At 34.2% G+C, this 18205-nt stretch overlaps 1 protein-coding gene across 1 annotated transcript in view; it reads right to left on the bottom strand.

Moving 5' to 3' along the window:
- Positions 1-18205, bottom strand: part of LOC142221942 (uncharacterized) — a 618143-nt gene that overhangs the window by 42586 nt on the left and 557352 nt on the right. Inside the window, exon 8 of the mRNA XM_075291829.1 lies at positions 1088-1531. Coding sequence (XP_075147944.1) covers positions 1088-1531 — 444 coding nt within the window. The remainder of the gene's footprint in view (positions 1-1087; positions 1532-18205) is intronic.

Here is an 18205-nt window from a genome sequence, read left to right on the forward strand (position 1 = left end):
TTTAAAAACAGTTACCTTAATAAATTAATTGCGTTTTGCAATCAACATCAATTAAATTTTTAATTGAATCAATTAAAAAATTAATTGAATTTGCTGAAAAAATCAATTAATTTTTTAATCAAGAATTTTTTCTATGCCCAATTAAAACTGTGATTGATACTATCATTTTCGTGATTGAAGACATTTCAATTAAAAAATTAATTGGATCAATTAATTTGGTGATTGAATCAGAGAAAAAAATTTTTGTGTGTAGGAATAACAACAACTTCATTTAAATTGAACCAACATCACATATGCATTAACATAACGAAATATTTTCTTCAACGTATGGAATAATTTCCATTAGCAACATGAAATATTTCGTTATCCAATATAAAATTCATAACAACAACGAAAAAACACATTGTATTTACGAAATTGTGTCGTGGACTTAATTTTAATGACAAATTTCATTAATATCAAGAAGCTTTTTTTCTACCAGTGTAAAACAGAAGAAGTACATTAAACTTATTGGAATATGCAGGTTTTTATAAGATTAGCATAAATCCCCCAAGACTGATAGGAAGCAAAATTCATGCACTGAGAGAAGAGTTTTCTTTTCTGAGGAACGAAATTTTAGACTTTTCATTTGATGCTAATAATTTTTTTTTTATAAATAAAAAAGTGTAGAGACAATCGATGTCTCGCTTATCATAAATTCGGGTTACTTTGATGTTAACGAAAATATTCTATAAGAAGGGGGAATTTCGTTTGTCTAAAATTTCGTTTCGCAGGAAAGTATATTTTCTTTGTGTGTACAGCTACACTTCATTTCGTTCTAAGGAAAGAGGGGCTCATAACGAATAACAAATTTGCCATACTATTCCAATTTAGCCTAAGCCCATTGGATTAACAACTCTTCAGTTCCCTTATATTTGTAATAATTGCATTTGGCATCCCTAATTTCCTTCCGCAGAGATATAACATTAAAGTTCATTTACTCAAATCCACACACACACAAACACGTAGCCAGAAGAGCGAAAATATCCTTAAAGTTTTATGAATTTATAGAAAATACTTGAACATGAAGTTTACAATGGGTATTTACCTCGCTTGAACTGTAGCTTCGTAATGTTGATCTGGATCCAAACCGCGTATCATATAGCTCATCCCTTGTGTGTAGTGATGTGAAATGGGTATGGCGGGCAGAACAACATCACGCCAATCGTTACGACCCCAATGTATAACATTGCCAGCTCCATAACTGCCATAACCACCACCAATGCTGCTACCCATGCCGTTCATGCTGCTCAAACTGCTGCCGCCAATGCTTCCCATTCGGTAATTGTGTACACTGCCCATGGATCCCAGACCACCACCAACTCCACCACCGTACATTTGAAGCATAGACGAGGATGACATCGATGATGATGACGAGGAACCATGCGAATCAATGGAGTTATCGACCTCTTGTCCTTGTTGCAACCTTCGAAAAGATAATTTGTACTCCTCGATGGGTGCATGGGATTCCACTGTCCAAGAAATGTTGTATCTGCCAAAAAGGGAAAGCAAGAAGAGAATAAAAATGAGAAATATCAGTAACAACAACAACAATAACAACGTTGCAATATTAATAAAAAGTAATGCAAGATGCACGAGTATATTTCTTAGCTTCAAGGACTTTTTGTCCGTATTGTCCTGGGGTAGTTGAGTTGTGTATGGCCAAGTGTTTGTGTGTGCTTGTCTTTATAGTTGGTTAGCGTTTGTAAGTATTTTCCTTATGCATTTCTATGCGTCTGTGTATAATGGCTGTTGTCATTGTTCCCAGTGAGTCACAATGCAGCAAATGTTGAATTAATAAAGTTCCTCCAAACAGGGAATGACAGTGACTAAGCACGCTCACAGAACGGAAGATTACTGCACCCCATTGCTTAGATAAGAACATAAATGTATAGTGAGGAAATGACAAAACCGGGTTTTACATGACATAAAAACAAACTGTCTGAAATTTAAAGAAATATACTGCAAAATTTTCTAGCTAGCTTTACTCAAGGGGTATAGTTTTTACAAGGCAACTGAGGACAGGTTAATATTTTAATTTGACATTTCCATATCTTTTTCCTCTTATTTAATTGTCAGTTTGTAAAAAAATATTGACATAATATGAACTAAATTTTAAAGCAATTAACTCAATCTTAAAGACCAAATTCTTTGTTTCATTAAAAGAACGTATATAATCTTTGCTTTGCAAATTCTTTGCATTAAATTTAGGAAAGTAATTTGTTAAAATCGTATGTCTTGGAGGCAAGGCCAATTTTCCAAAAATAAAGAAACTCAGTTTTGATTTAAAGAAATGCTCTTTAAAAAATCTAAGACAACTTTGGATTAAAGATAAACAAGCATATATGGTCGAAGCTTTGAGCAGGTCGAATCTTATGTACAGAAGGTTACCTTGTGCTAAATTTTAGTAATATCGGTTAAAAAAATGAGGGCATTATGGTCAATACACCAAAAGAATTTTCTTCGTAAAAAGAACGACAAATTTCGTTAAAAGTACGAAATTTGTAATTGTTTTACTACCAAAGAAACTTTCGACCTTTTTTGAAAAATGTTCGAATTTTTAGAAAAACAAATTTGTACATTTGGTTGTAGTGACAAGTTTGAAAATGTCATCACTACTTTACATTTTAAGTTTTTGAATAATTTTTAGTTTGGTTGCTTCACTATTATTCATAGCCTGCTGTCACCCAAATGAGAAGTAGAATAGACATGCATTAAACAAGTAAGGAAAGTGTAAAGTCGGGCGGGGCCGACCCTGCACCACTTTGTAGATCTAAATTTTCGATACCATATCACATCCGTCAAATGTATTGGGGGCTATATATAAAGGTTTGTCCCAAATACATACATTTAAATATCACTCGATCTGGACAGAATTTGATAGACTTCTACAAAATCTATAGACTCAAATTTTAAGTCAGCTAATGCATTAGGGTGGAACACAATGTTTGTAAAAAAATCTGGGGAACATTTAAATCTGAAACAATTTTAAGGAAACTTCGCAAAAGTTTATTTATGATTTATCTCTCGATATATATGTATTAGAAGTTTAGGAGTCATTTCTACAACTTTTCGACTAAGCAGTGACGATTTTATAAGGAAAATGTTGGTATTTTGACCATTTTTGTCGAAATCAGAAAAACAAATATTTGGGAGCTATATCTAAATCTGAACCGATTTCAACCAAATTTGGCACGCATAGCTACAATGCTAATTCTACTCCCTCTGCAAAATTTCAAATAAATCGGAGTTAAAAATTGGTCATATGAGTGTAAATCGGGCGAAAGCTATATATGGGAGATATATCTAAATCTGAACCGATTTCAACCAAATTTGGCACGCATAGCTACAATGCTAAAAAATTTGGCTCTGTGGTAATATGAGTGTAAATCGGGCGAAAGCTAAATCGGAGTTAAAAATTGGCCTCTGTGGTCATATGAGTGTAAATCGGCCGAAGGCTATATATGGGAGATATATCTAAATCTGAACCGATTTCAACCAAATTTGGCACGCATAGCTACAGTGCTAATTCTACTTTCTGTGCAAAATTTCAAATAAATCGGAGTTAAAAATTTGCCTCTGTGGTCATATGAGTGTAAATCGGGCGAAAGCTAAATCGGAGTTAAAAATTGGCCTCAGTGGTCATATGAGTGTAAATCGGGCGAAAGCTATATATGGGAGATATATCTAAATCTGAACCGATTTCAACCAAATTTGGCACGCATAGCTACAATGCTAATTCTACTCCCTGTGCAAAATTTCAAATAAATCGGAGTTAAAAATTGGCATCTGTGGTCATATGAGTATAAATCGGGCGAAAGCTATATATGGGAGATATATCTAAATCTGAACCGATTTCAACCAAATTTGGCACACATAGCTACAATGCTAATTCTACTCCCTGTGCAAAATTTCAACTAAATCGGAGCAAAAAATTTGCCTCTGTGGTCATATGAGTGTAAATCGGGCGAAAGCTATATATGGGAGATATATCTAAATCTGAACCGATTTCAACCAAATTTGGCACGCATAGCTACAATGCTAATTCTACTCCCTGTGCAAAATTTCAACGAAATCGTAGCAAAAAATTGGCCTCTGTGGTCATATGAGTGTAAATCGGGCGAAAGATATATATGGGAGCTATATCTAAATCTGAACCGATTTCAATAAAATTTGGCACACTTGACTACACTACTAATTTTACTCCTAGTGCAAAATTTCAACCGAATTGGGGTAAAACTCTGGCTTTTGGGACCGTATTAGTCCATATCGGGCGAAAGATATATATGGGAGCTATATCTAAATCTGAACCGATTTCAATAAAATTTGGCACACTTGACCATAGTACTAATTGTTCTTCCTGTGCAAAATTTTAAGCAAATTAGGGTAAAACTCTGTCTTCTGGGGCCATATAAGTCCATATCGGGCGAAATATATATATATATGGGAGCTATATCTAAATCTGAACCAAAATCAATAGGGTTCTATTCTGAGGCAAAACACATACTTGTGCCAAATTTGAAGTCGATTGGACTAAAACTGCGACCTAGACTTTGATTACAAAAATGTGTTCACGGATAGACGGACATGCCTATATCGACTCAGGAGCCCACCCTGAGCATTTTTGCCAAAGACACCATGTTTCTATGTCGTCTCCTTTTGGGTGTTGCAAACATATGCACTAACTTATAATACCCTGTTCCACAGTGTGGCGCAGGGTATAAAAATTACGTTCTGAAGTCATGAACGAACGGTAACAAAATGAGAGGGAAACAAAAAACCAAAATGGAATATTCATGGTCTCATGAAAGGCGTTCCTTTATCTTTGGCAATGAAAAGTCTCGAAATAATCGTTAGACGTTGTTATGGCATCTCTGTCGATGGTACAACGTGCCGAGGTGACATATAAATAGATTAATTTGTAATAATTTTTTTTCCATTTTTTTCACAATAACAAAAGTTGCTTCACAAAAGACGCTCTATCTCACAAACTAATTGACTTACAGGCGTCACATTTTGACACGAAAATTAAAATGCATTTAATACTAGCTACGCCATCTATGTGTCAGACCGGGGACTTATCAGCCAACCTGTTATATCGACTCAGGAGCCCACCCTGCGAATTTTTGCCAAAGACACCATGAGTCTATCTCGTCTCCTTCTGGGTGTTGCAAACATATGCACTAACTTATAATACCCTGTTCCACATTGTGGCACAGGGTATAAAAATTGAATAATGGAATACACTATATGAACTGAACAGATTTGCATGATTCTTTGGACACTTAGTTAGTACTATAGAAGATTAAATTTAGCCAACTTTTTAGTAAGATGGCCAAATTTGGAAAAATCGGGCGATACATATATATGGAACTCTATCTAAATTTTCCAAATTCGTTTTTTTTTCACAATACAATAGCGTTTGTCCTTGTGCAAAAAAAAAAAACACCGTGTACCAAATTTCATACAAATCGGTTTATAAATCCGTCCAGACTCCTGCGAACGCCAAATACATGGACGGACGGACAGACACTAAGGGCTAGATAGACTCAAGAGCTGATTCTGAGTCGATCAGTATATATTTTATGTGGTCTAAAATCAATATTTCTAGTAGGCTCATTTATTGACAAATAAACGTTGTTATATCCCGACCACTATGTGGTATAACCAGTCATCCACAATCGAATTACTTGATTCGTGGTAACAGTCACCGATGGCAAGATATATTCCAAGAAGTGAAATCGAGAGATCGGTCTATATGGGGCTATAACAAAACATTGACCGATTCACACTAACATATATTCAGCGCACCTATTTATGGGCCTAAGTCACCCCTAGATATGGAATTTCAGGAAAATCGTATAAAAATTTCGGTATCTAGGTGCTTAAGACCGCAAATCGGGGGTTCATTTATATGGGGGCTATATCAACACCCTGGATCGATATAACTCATCATCGTATGTGACCGGCTTGCTCACAAAAAACCAATCTGTGTCAATCTTCAGCACGATTGCATCATTATTGAATGCTGTAACGTGACAGAGAGACAGACGAGCATGATTATAACGAGTTTAGAGTCAGAAATCGATATTTCGATGTGTTAAGAACTGAATGACAAACACTTTATATCACCATTCTATTGTATAAAAATATAATCGCGTTATTGCATTGACCACCCTGCAGTCCATTGTTTCTCCCGTTTTTACTGTCTCCCCAATGAAAAAACAGTGAAACCACCAGGAAGAAAATTGTCGGTTAATTTTAGAAAATTTTGAATATTTTTAGAAAATTTTAACTAAACAGTATTACAAACGCTGGCATCACGCCGATGTCATAAAAATAAGTAAATATTTTTCGATAAATTCAAGAAAATATTTTTAGACATAATTGAGATTTTTCACTTGATAAGCTGAGTACTATGTTCAGCTGAAAACCAGCTTGTTTCCATATAAAATTATTTGCAATCAATTCCTTGGATCTTTTCCATCCATTATTTGGCCAGACTCGATCAAAATACAATCGTCTTCATAAATATAATTGTACTTTAAATTTAGTGGTTTGGTGGAAAAAACCGAACATAGTATTCACCTTTAAAGAAAAATTTGTAGTTTGAAGGAAAAAATTGGAGTTAAAAATTGCAAGAATGTCTTTAGTGACATACGAAGTTCATGATGAACGCAGTTGAAGTACAATTTACAAATTTAAAGAAATAATGAACTATTCTGTGGAAGACACTAATTTAGTTAATCTTTATGCTTCAGTAGTGTATATTTTTTCCTCTGTTTTAGTTAATTTAACTAACGTACGCAAAAAATTATTAGAGTAAAGGAAAGTTCAATTGGCTTTAGTGAAGTAGAGAGTTCACGTTTTTTTGAGTGCCCGATCTGTAATGCTGGGGACATTCGAAAATCGATATGTCGATGTGTTATAAACGCAATGTCAAACTTATTGTACCCCTATCATCATTCTAGGGTGGTTGGAATAAAAAAAAATCTGCGCTTTACTTTATTGGATTTCATATCAGACAACCTGTAATATATTGTTCCTACAGTTTCTCTGATCAATAATGCTGGTGACATTTCTGAGTGTTGTTGAGCTCAAGATGGAATCGGCCAGCACTCTGTGAAATAGTCCAATGAGCCTGAAATATCGGACTGCCACCAAACCTAACCTCAACTAACCTATGATTGGTTCACACTCAAGCATTTACATTTCGTTCACACGTAGTGAATCCAGTGCCAAGAGAAAGGTAAATCGGTCGACAATGCCAACATTTACAGTTAAAACGTGGCTAGGAAATTGCCATCGTGTATAAAAATGGCACAACGGTAACACTGACTATGATATATCGATATATTTACAAAATTCCATACTAAATTGAAGAAACAATCAGTCTTACTTGTCGACGAGAAAAGTGTTCTTTCACTATTCACCTTGCCCCAGTCGAATTGATTTACATTTGATATAGATTTTACCTCAAACAATCGTCTTTAAATTTACCGCAACGATTTTGAAAAACCTTGAAATTCCTCTGCCACAAATAATAAACCGGGTTCTTATTGTCACTTCATTTAACGTAAAGACGATGTTATCGTGGAAGAACTTTGTTGTTCTAACTTTTATTTGAAAAATACTCGTACCACAAGTTGACTGCACAAATCCCTCAGTTTAGCAGAGTGGAATACAAAATAGAAAAAAGTGGCCAGCTTCATAAAACCAGCTAATGCCTTTGTTTTCTCTACCATTGTCCGAGATGTCAAGTGGAAAAGTATTGACGCTGTAAGGAAAGTTCATAGAGTACATACATCTAATGGTTTGGCAAATATTGATTCCTAGCAATTTTCGCGAATACTTTTTCATCGTTGTCGTCTTCCTTCAAGCTATGCTAAAAGCAAACGAAATCAATATTCATTGAAAATTTCAAGATGAACCACAAGCAACTTTAGAAAAGTTTCTACTTGCTCATAATATTCTCTTTCTCAGTAAAGTATATGAACTTCTCTTTTGAAATCAGCATTAGGAAATTATTGGTTAGGAAAGCATTTCTGCTTAAGTGATTTTTGTAGTACCAAAAATAATCTTTAATGAGAAAACAAATTTTTTTAACCCTCCCTTAACATAGAGCAGGGTATTATTTTGTCAATAACTTTTTAAGGTATCGTGGTACCCCATAAAGAATATATATTCTGGGTCGTGGTAAAATTCTAAATCGATCTAGCAATGCCAGCCCGTCCGCCAACAAGCTGTCGGCTTGAATAAATTGTTATTTATTTGTTATCCATATGGGAGCCACCGTAACGCAATAACTACCATGCTCGTTTTGCATACAAACACTAACAAAAATATTGTCCTCAGACTCAAAATTTCATGCCCTTCTCATTGAAGCCATGATAAACTTCTCATTGAAGTCGTTTTGTCCTTATAGTTAGGTGATTCGACTTAATACTGGGTATCGTAACATGAACGATAGTCTTATTTGACTAAGGTCAACTTGGCTTTAATAATTCTGACAAATTCTTCAAAATAATGAAATGTTTTAATTCGTTGACTTTTCGTATTTTTACTACAAAGCAAAACAGCGATCAATAATAGGAGATGTTTTTCAGCACTTTATTGTAAAGACGATTTTACTTGAAACATAGATTATTTTCCACTTGAGGTCGATTTTGAATTTCGAAACATAAGTTGTCGTTAACTCGGTTTTAAAGAATCAGGAAAGTGTGGTGTGCCACGAGCTCCTAAAACCTGGTGAAACCGTTAATACTGATCGCTACCGACAACAAATGATCAATGTGAACCATGCATTGATAGAGAAATGACCAGAATGGGCCAGAAGACACGGCAAGGTCATTTTGCTCCATGACAATACTCCAGCACAAAAAGCAAAACCGGTTCAGGATATAATCAAAACACTTGGGAGCAGTTACCCCACCCGCCGTATTCACAAGACTTGACTCCTTCCGACCATCGTTTGTTTACATCGATGGGTCACGCTTTGGCTGATCAGCACTTTGAGTCCTACGAGGAGGTCGAAAATTGGGTGTTTGATTGATTTGCTTTAAAAGATTTTATAGGCGTGGTATTTACAAATTGCCAGAAAGGTCGTCAAAATGTGCAGAAAACAATGTCCAATGTTTTTACTTTCCCATTATATACCTGGTAAATTCAAATTCCCAGAAGAAACGAGTTTTAATTTTTTGTTTTGTTTTTTAATTTTTCTAAATCCACGAAGCAATTACCGCGAGATATTTTGGTGGGAATCATCGTTGCACTATCATATTTGATAATATCAACAACAATCATTAATTTTAAAAAGTATGTGAAGTACTATTTGACGGCCTCGACCAGTGTAATATTTGTTTGTTCTGTGCCTTTCAGCACGCGGATCCCATTTACATTACCCTTTTTGTCTGCACGTTTGAGCCAAGAAGCACTAACATGTAAATCATGTATATATATACACACATGTTAACAAGGTTTATATGATTGCTTGATGAGTTGTAAATTTCATTGGTTGAAATTTTCCCCTTTAACAAGTTGTCAAGGGGATTATTTCAGTCTACTTAAGGATCTAAAGAGAAAATAAAATTCCGTCCATTCCTATAGAAATAATTCTAATAACAATAGTGTTAAAATATGTACTAAGGCAGCGTGATTGCGATGAATATATTTAGAGAAAAATCTAAACTATTTTGTGGGAGACTGACATTATATTTTTTTTACCAATTTTAAGACTTTAAAAATCTGCCATTAGAACCCTGGGGATAATGTTGATTTCTGACTATGACTTCTTTTAGAGAAAAAACTAAAACGATTTAATGATGTCCATCTGGCTGCTAAAACTTTTATTAATGAAGCTATCCCCTTAATATTTAGCTAGGATTTCTGTTTTTTTTTCAAGCAGGTATAATAGACGCTTCGAAAGATTTTTTATTAAAACATCTTTATGTCAATGATACAGAATCTTAAAACTAAATTCTTGCCTATACATAGTTTGCTTTCTATATATTTCGGGATTAGACAACCATAGTGTTGCAATCTCCCAATACACATAGGAGTTTTATTCTTGTTGTTTATAGCAACTTAGAAGATTGAACTCGCCCAAAAATTTTATTAAATCTTGAAAATTTTAGTGCGATTATTTTTTTACAACTTTCGATGTGGTTGGAAGTCAACAACAGTGAATCGATGAACGGTGTGCACGTTCCAACGCTTCAACGAGAAATTTAAGATTTCTCAAGAACTTAAAAAAAATCGTATACATCCGGAATTTAATGTAGTCTCAATATCTGCAAATTTTAAATCTGGTTTGTTTGATTAAACGGATGGTTTGAAATAAAATTTTAATTAAAAATTAAAAAAAAAAATCTATCGCTTTTTGTAACTGACTTAGTCTTTCGAGTTTAAATAATTGTATCAATAAATTTTGTAATTAAAAATAAAAAAATCTGTCATTGACTTAACTTATTCTTCTATCTTGGTTAAAAAGTTAATTGTATCGATTAATTTATTAATTGAAAAAAATTTTCAATTTCAATCAAATTTTTAATTGGAAATATTTTGGTGATATTTATACCCTGCGCCACACTGTGGAACAGGGTATTATAAGTTAGTGCATATGTTTGCAACACCCAGAAGGAGACGAGATAGACACATGGTGTCTTTGGCAAAAATGCTCAGGGTGGGCTCTTGAGTCGATATAGCGATGTCCGTCTGTCCATGAACACATTTTTGTAATCAAAGTCTAGGTGGCACTTTTAGTCCAATCGACCTCAAATTCGGCACAAGTATGTGCTTTGGCTCAGAATAGATCCCTATTGATTTTGGAAGAAATCGGTTCAGATTTAGATATAGCTCCCATATATATATTTCGCCCGATATGGACTTATATGGCCCCAGAAGCCAGAGTTTTACCCTAATTTGCTTAAAATTTTTGCACAAGAAGAACAATTAGTACTATAGTCAAGTGTGCCAAATTTTATTGAAATCGGTTCAGATTTAGATATAGAGCCACCGTGGTGCAATGGTTAGCATGTCCGCCTTGCATACACAAGGTCGTGGGTTCGATTCCTGTTTCGACCGAACACCAAAAAGTTTTTCATCGGTGGATTATCCCACCTCAGTAATGCTGGTGACATTTCTGTGGATTTCAAAGCTTCTCTAAGTGGTTTCACTGCAATGTGGAACGCCGTTCGGACTCGGCTATAAAAAGGAGGTCCCTTGTCATTGAGCTTAACATGGAATCGGGCAGCACTCAGTGATAAGAGAGAAGTTCACCAATGTGGTATCACAATGCACTGAATAGTCTAAGTGAGTCTGATACATCGGGCTGCCACCTAACCTAACCTAACCTAACCTAACTTAGATATAGCTCCCATATATATCTTTCGCCTGATATGGACTAATACGATCCCAGAAGCCAGAGTTTTTTCCCAATTTGGTTGAAATTTTGCACTAGGAGTACAATTAGTAGTGTAGTCAAGTGTGCCAAATTTTATTGAAATCTGTTCAGATTTAGATATAGCTCCCATACATATCGTTCGCCCGATTTACACTCATATGACCACAGTGGCCAATCTTTTACTCCGATTTAATTTACATTTTGCACAAGGAGTAGAATTAGCATTGTAGCTATGCATGCCAAATTTGGTTGAAATCGGTTTAGTTTAGATATAGCTCCCATCATTTTCCTTGTAAATCGCCACTGCTTAGTCGAAAAGTTGTCAAAATGACTCTAATTTTCGTAAACTTCTAATACATATATATCGAGCGATAAATCATAAATAAACTTTTGCGAAGTTTCCTTAAAATTGCTTCAGATTTAAATGCTTCCCATATATTTTTATACCCACCACCATAGAATGGTGATGGGGGTATAATAAGTTTGTCATTCCGTTTGTAACACATCGAAATATCGATTTCCGACTATATAAAGTATATATATTCTTGATCAGGGAGAAATTCTAAGACGATATAACGATGTCCGTCTGTCCGTCTGTCTGTCTGTCTGTCTGTCGGTCTGTTGTAATCACGCTACAGTCTTCAATAATGAAGCAATCGTGCTGAAATTTTGCACAAACTCGTCCCTTGTCTGCAGGCAGGTCAAGTTCGAAGATGGGCTATATCGGTCCAGGTTTTTATATAGTCCCCATATAAACCGACCTCCCGATTTGGGGTCTTGGGCTTATAGAAATCGTAGTTTTTATCCAATTTGCCTGAAATTTGAAATCTAGAGGTATTTTATGACCATAAAGAGGTGTGCCAAAAATGGTGAGTATCGGTCCATGTTTTGGTATAGCCCCCATATAGACCGATCTCCCGATTTTATTTCTTGGGCTTATAGAAATCGCAGTTTTTATTCAATTTACTTGAAATTGGAAATCTAGAGGTATTGTAGGACCACAAATACGTGTGCCAAAAATTGTGAGTATCGGTCCATGTTTTGGTATGGTCCCCATATAAAACAACCTCCCGATTTGGGGTCTTGGGCTTATAGAAATCGTAGTTTTTATCCAATTTGCCTGAAATTTGAAATCTAGAGGTATTTTATGACCATAAAGAGGTGTGCCAAAAATTGTGAGTATCGGTCCATATTTTGGTATAGCCCCCATATAGACCTATCTCCCGATTTTACTTCTTTGGCTTATAGAAACCGCAGTTTTTATTCAATTTACCTGAAATTGGAAATCTAGAGGTATTGTAAGACCACAAATACTTGTGCCAAAAATTGTGAGTATCGGTCCATGTTTTGGTATAGCCCCCATATAAAACGACCTCCCGATTTTGGGTCTTGGGCTTATAGAAACCGTAGTTTCTATCCAATTTGTCTAAAATTGGATATCTAGAGGTATTTTAGGACCATAAGAGGTGTGTCGAAAATGGTGAGTATCGGTCCATATTTTGGTATAGCCCCCATATAGACCGATTTCCTGATTTTACTTTTTGGGCTTCTAGAATCCGAAGTTTTTATCCTATTTGCCTGAAATTGGAAATCTAGAGGTATTTTCGGGTCATAAAGAGGTGTGCCGAAAACGGTGAGTATCGGTCCATAGTTTAGTATAGCCCCCATAAGAACGATCTCCCGATTTAACTCCTTGGGTTTCTAGAAACCGTAGTTTTTATCTGATTTTCCTGAATTTGTAAATATTCTGATATTTTAGGCTCACAAAAACGTGTATCGGATTAAGTTTTTATCGGTCCATTTGGTAATGCCTCCATATAGACCGACTTCACTTCTTGACGGTGTAGAAGGCGCACTGATCATGAAAATTGCTTGAAACTCAATGTAAAATTTCCAGATTTTACTTCCACAGATTTAAGATTTCAAATTAAGACGTTATTTTATAATTTTCTTGCACACTTACAAGAGATGTTAATGATTCCTCTAAAACTCAAACAAAAATGGTTCTTATAAATCCAGAATCTGATATAGTCCTCATAGGTGAAATCTTTAAATTTATCTTCGGGAAGTGTCCTCAAGTCCTCAAGCCCTCCTGAAATTTCAAAGGAAACTCTAATATTTGGTTCATGGTGGTGGGTATTTAAGATTCGGCCCGGCCGAACTTAGTGCTGTATATACTTGTTTTTACTAATATTGTTTTCCACCATGTGCATTAGCCGACTTAAATTTTGAGTCTATAGATTTTGTAGAAGTCTATTAAATTCTATCCAGATCAAGTGATATTTAAATGTTTTTTTGGGACAAACCTTTATATATAGCCCCCAACACATTTAACGGATGTGATATGGTATCGAAAATTTAGATCTCCAAAGTGGTGCAAGGTATAATATAGTCGGCCCCGCCCGACTTTAGACTTTCCTCACTTGTTTTTTTTTCCGCCGTTATGACGAAATTTTCTCTCATGGAAATTATATGCGATTCATAGTGTTGTGTATTTAATTTTGGCCCGGGCGAATTTATGTCCTTAAATTCTTGTTAATTACCATTTTATGTAAATCTAGAAAATTTTCTCTTGCTTGATACCCAAACTCAACTACACTGAAAAAAATATTGTCGTGAGGTCAAAGATTTCATGTCTTTAAAATACGAATGCAAATGTTGCTTAGCATAGAAGACGAATTTGTCTAGTATAAAGGATTTTCCTTGACCAAAGGTCGATAAACTTTTCAATGAAGTCGTATTGTCCTTATAATTAATTGATTTGACTTAAAAATGGATATCATAACATGAAAGAAAAAATGTTTGGGCTAAGGTCAACTTGACTTTAATAATTTAGAAAAAATCTTTAAATTTAATGAAATCGTCTTTAAATTTGTTGTCTTTTTGCATCTTGACTACAAAGCAAAAAATCGTTCAAATATAGGACATGTTTTTCAACACTTTATTTAAAAGACGTTTATTACTTGAAACACAGAATAATTTCTACTAGAAGTCGAGTCTTAATTTGGAAAATAAAGTCGTCGTTAGCATATGAAGAAAAAAAGCTGAAAAGCAAAAAATTAAAATTTGCTTCCTAGAAGCAAGTACACAAAACCCGATTTTAAAAGAGAATTGTGTCTTAAAAGTATCCTTACTTGTATTCTCCGCTTCTTTGGATCGGAATCAATACCAAATTTTTTAAAGTAAAGACAAAATCTTTGGAACCGGGTATGCTTTTTTTTCAGTGTAACAACAATGAAGAATATCTGCAGAATTTGTCAGTTAAATAAATATTTCCAGTTTTTTTGATTCTATTTTTTGGAAATTTTTATTGCTTCTTGTACCATAAATGACAAATAAACTAATTTAAATTATATTCGCTATACAATTTAATACAAAATAATTGATGATACGCAATTCTTCCTACAGAACCTTGAAATTATAAGAAATATCCTAAAAACAAAACCAAAAAAATACATTAGCAAAAATGTCTATGAATAAAACGAATTTTATAATATAACCATAAACCATTTAGGTGACCTCCTTTTTCTTGTTCTACTTCCCCCTCTTAGAAAGTATCATTTGCTTAACTTAACTATTACAAGAATACGCAATGAGGCAATATTTGAAAACAAAAACTATCAAAAATAGTTTTATGTTGATTTTATGAAAATTATTAAAGTTTTTATGGGCACACTTTTCCCATGAATGTGAATGTTTTTGAAAATTGACAAAATTGCCATTGAAACTGCGAAAAGTTGAACAAAAAAAAAAAAAAAAACAGACTACAACAATGACATCAAGTGAATTTGCTCTGTTATTCTCAAGTCACTCGTCTGGAGCATCTCCAAAGGAAACTTGGCGTCATTCATTTATATGGCTATGTATTCGACTGATAGGTCAATGGTTCTTTGTAAGTCATTTAGTTTCCGTTTTACTAGGAAAAATAAAAAATTTCTTCACAATCACTTTTCCACAAATACACATTGTTATAATATTCTGAAGCAAAATTTTTCATTTTTTCTTTTTTTTTTGTTTTGAGGAAGACGCAATGCTACATTATTTCCTTTCGTGATGGGGAAAAGCAATGATGTCCATCCTTTTGCTTAAAAAGAAAATGTGAAATATTATTCTTACATTAAATAGGGTACGATGTATTCATTTCAATAAGAAAACGAATATTGTACCTATCATCCTTAGTACGTGGTGTTAGTATATGACCTCTAACAACCATGCAAAAATTGGTTCATATCGGTTCATAATTATATATAGCCCTCATATAAACCGATCCACAGATTTGACCTACGGAGCCTCTTGAGGAAGCAAAATTCATCCGATCCGGTTGAAATTTGGAACATTTCGCTAGTGTATGACCAATAACAACCATGCCGCAATTGGTCTGTATCGATCTATATTATATGTAGCTCAAAAATAAACCGATCCCCAATCACAGAAAAATCACGATTGCCACTCGAGCCGAAAACAATCTACTAAAATTTTGTGACAATTTTATTTCTATAGAAAATTTTGTCTACATTTTATGTCTTTAGGAAATTTTGTCCAAATATAATTTCTATACAAAATTTTGTCAACAATTTATTTCTATAGTAAATTTTGTCAAAATTTTATTTCTATAGAAAATTCTGTCAGAATTTCATGTCTGTAGAAAATTTTGTCAAAAATGTTATTTCTATAGAAAATTTATGAATTTTACTCTCTGTGCAAAATTTCACGAAAATCTGTAGTAAACTTTGGCCTCTGTTGCCATATGAGTCTAAATCGGACGAAATATATATATATATATATATATATATATATATATATATATATATATATATATATATATATATATATATATATATATATATATATATATATATATATATATATATATATATATATATATATATATATATATATATATATATATATATGGGAGCTTTATCTAAATCTGAACCGATTTGGCTGATATTTTGCAAGTTTTTCGGTTGATAAACACGCCAATTATGATCAGATCGGGGATAAATAAATATGACAGCTATATCTAAATCTGAACCGATTTTTTCCAAAATCAATACCGATTGTCTTTGTTCCAAAAAACGACCCTATGTCAAATTTGAGGACGATCGGACTCAAACTGCGACCTGTACTTTGCGCACAAAAATACACGCAAAAAAAATAGTTCTTTCCTCCCAAACGAAATTTTAGACAAACAAAGTTCGTTTCTCATTTGCTTTTCGCTGAAAGGATGTGTATTTGGAAGAAAAGAATATACTTTTTGTGATAAACGTTTATTCTTTTCCAGGATGTAAAAACAATTTCATAAAGACTAACTAAAACAAGTATATAAGGCCGTAAGTTCGGCCAGGCCGAAGCTTATGTACCCTCCATCATGGATTGCGTTGAAACTTCTTCTAAACACTGCCATCCACAATCGAATTACTTAAGTTGCGGTAACGCTTGCCGATGGCAAGGTATCTTTAAACCTCCTAACACCATCTTCTAAATTGTATGTAAGTCCATACGTGGTATATATTAAATCAAAAAAGATCGATTTAATATATACCACGATTTAATATATATTCAGTTTGACAAAGTAGACATAAAATTTTGACAAAATTTTCTACAGAAATAAAATTTTAACAAAATTTTCTATAGAAATAAAATTTTCACAAAATTTTCTATAGAAATAAACTTTTGACAAAATTTTCTATAGAAATAAAATCTTGGTAGATTAGTTTTGGCTCGAGTGGCAACAATGATTATGAACCGAATAAAATTTGAACAAAATTTTCTATAGAAATAAAATTTTGACAATGATGAAAATTTTATTATGAACCGAATAAAATTTTAACAAAATTTTCTCATGTACCGAATTTCAGCCGGATCGGATGAAATTTGCTTCTCTTCGAGGCTCCGCTAACCAAATCTGGGGATCTGTTTATATGGGGTCTATATATAGTTATGGACCGATGTGGACCAATTTTTGCATGATTGTTAGAGACCATATACCAACACCATGTACCAAATTTCAGCCGGATCGGATGTAATATGCTTCTCTTAGAGGCTCCACAAGCCATATCTGGGGATCGGTTTATATGGGGGCTATATATATTTATGGACCGATGTGAACCAATTTTTGTATGGTTGTTAGAGACCATATACTAACACCATGTACCAAATTTCAGCCGGATTGGATGAAATTTGCTTCTCTTTTAGGCTCCGCAAGCCAAATCCGGGGATCGGTTTATATGGGGGCTATATATAATTATGGACCGATGTGAACCAATTTTTGCATGGTTATTAGGGACAATATACCAACACCATGTACCAAATTTCAGCCGGATCGGATGAAATGTGCTTCTGTTAGAGGCTCCACAAGCCAAATCTGAGGGTCCCTTTATATGGGGGCTATACGTAAAAGTGGACCGATATTGCCCATTTTCAATACCATCCGACCTACATCGATAACAACTACTTGTGCCAAGTTTCAAGTCGATAGCCTGTTTCGTTCGGAAGTTAGCGTGATTTCAACAGACGGACGGACGGACGGACGGACGGACATGCTTAGATCGACTCAGAATTTCACCACGACCCAGAATATATATACTTTATGGGGTCTTACAGCAATATTTCGATGTGTTACAAACGGAATGACAAAGTTAATATACCCCCATCCTATGATGGAGGATATAAACATTTTTTTTCTGGCTAATTGCATTTTCCCTCACATCTTTCTCACTTCCACGAACTTTTTTGTTCTTAGAACCTTTTTCTATAATACAA

The sequence above is a fragment of the Haematobia irritans genome, chromosome 1 (genome assembly GCF_050003625.1).
Source record: "Haematobia irritans isolate KBUSLIRL chromosome 1, ASM5000362v1, whole genome shotgun sequence".
In the NCBI taxonomy this organism is placed as follows: Eukaryota; Metazoa; Arthropoda; class Insecta; order Diptera; family Muscidae; genus Haematobia; species Haematobia irritans.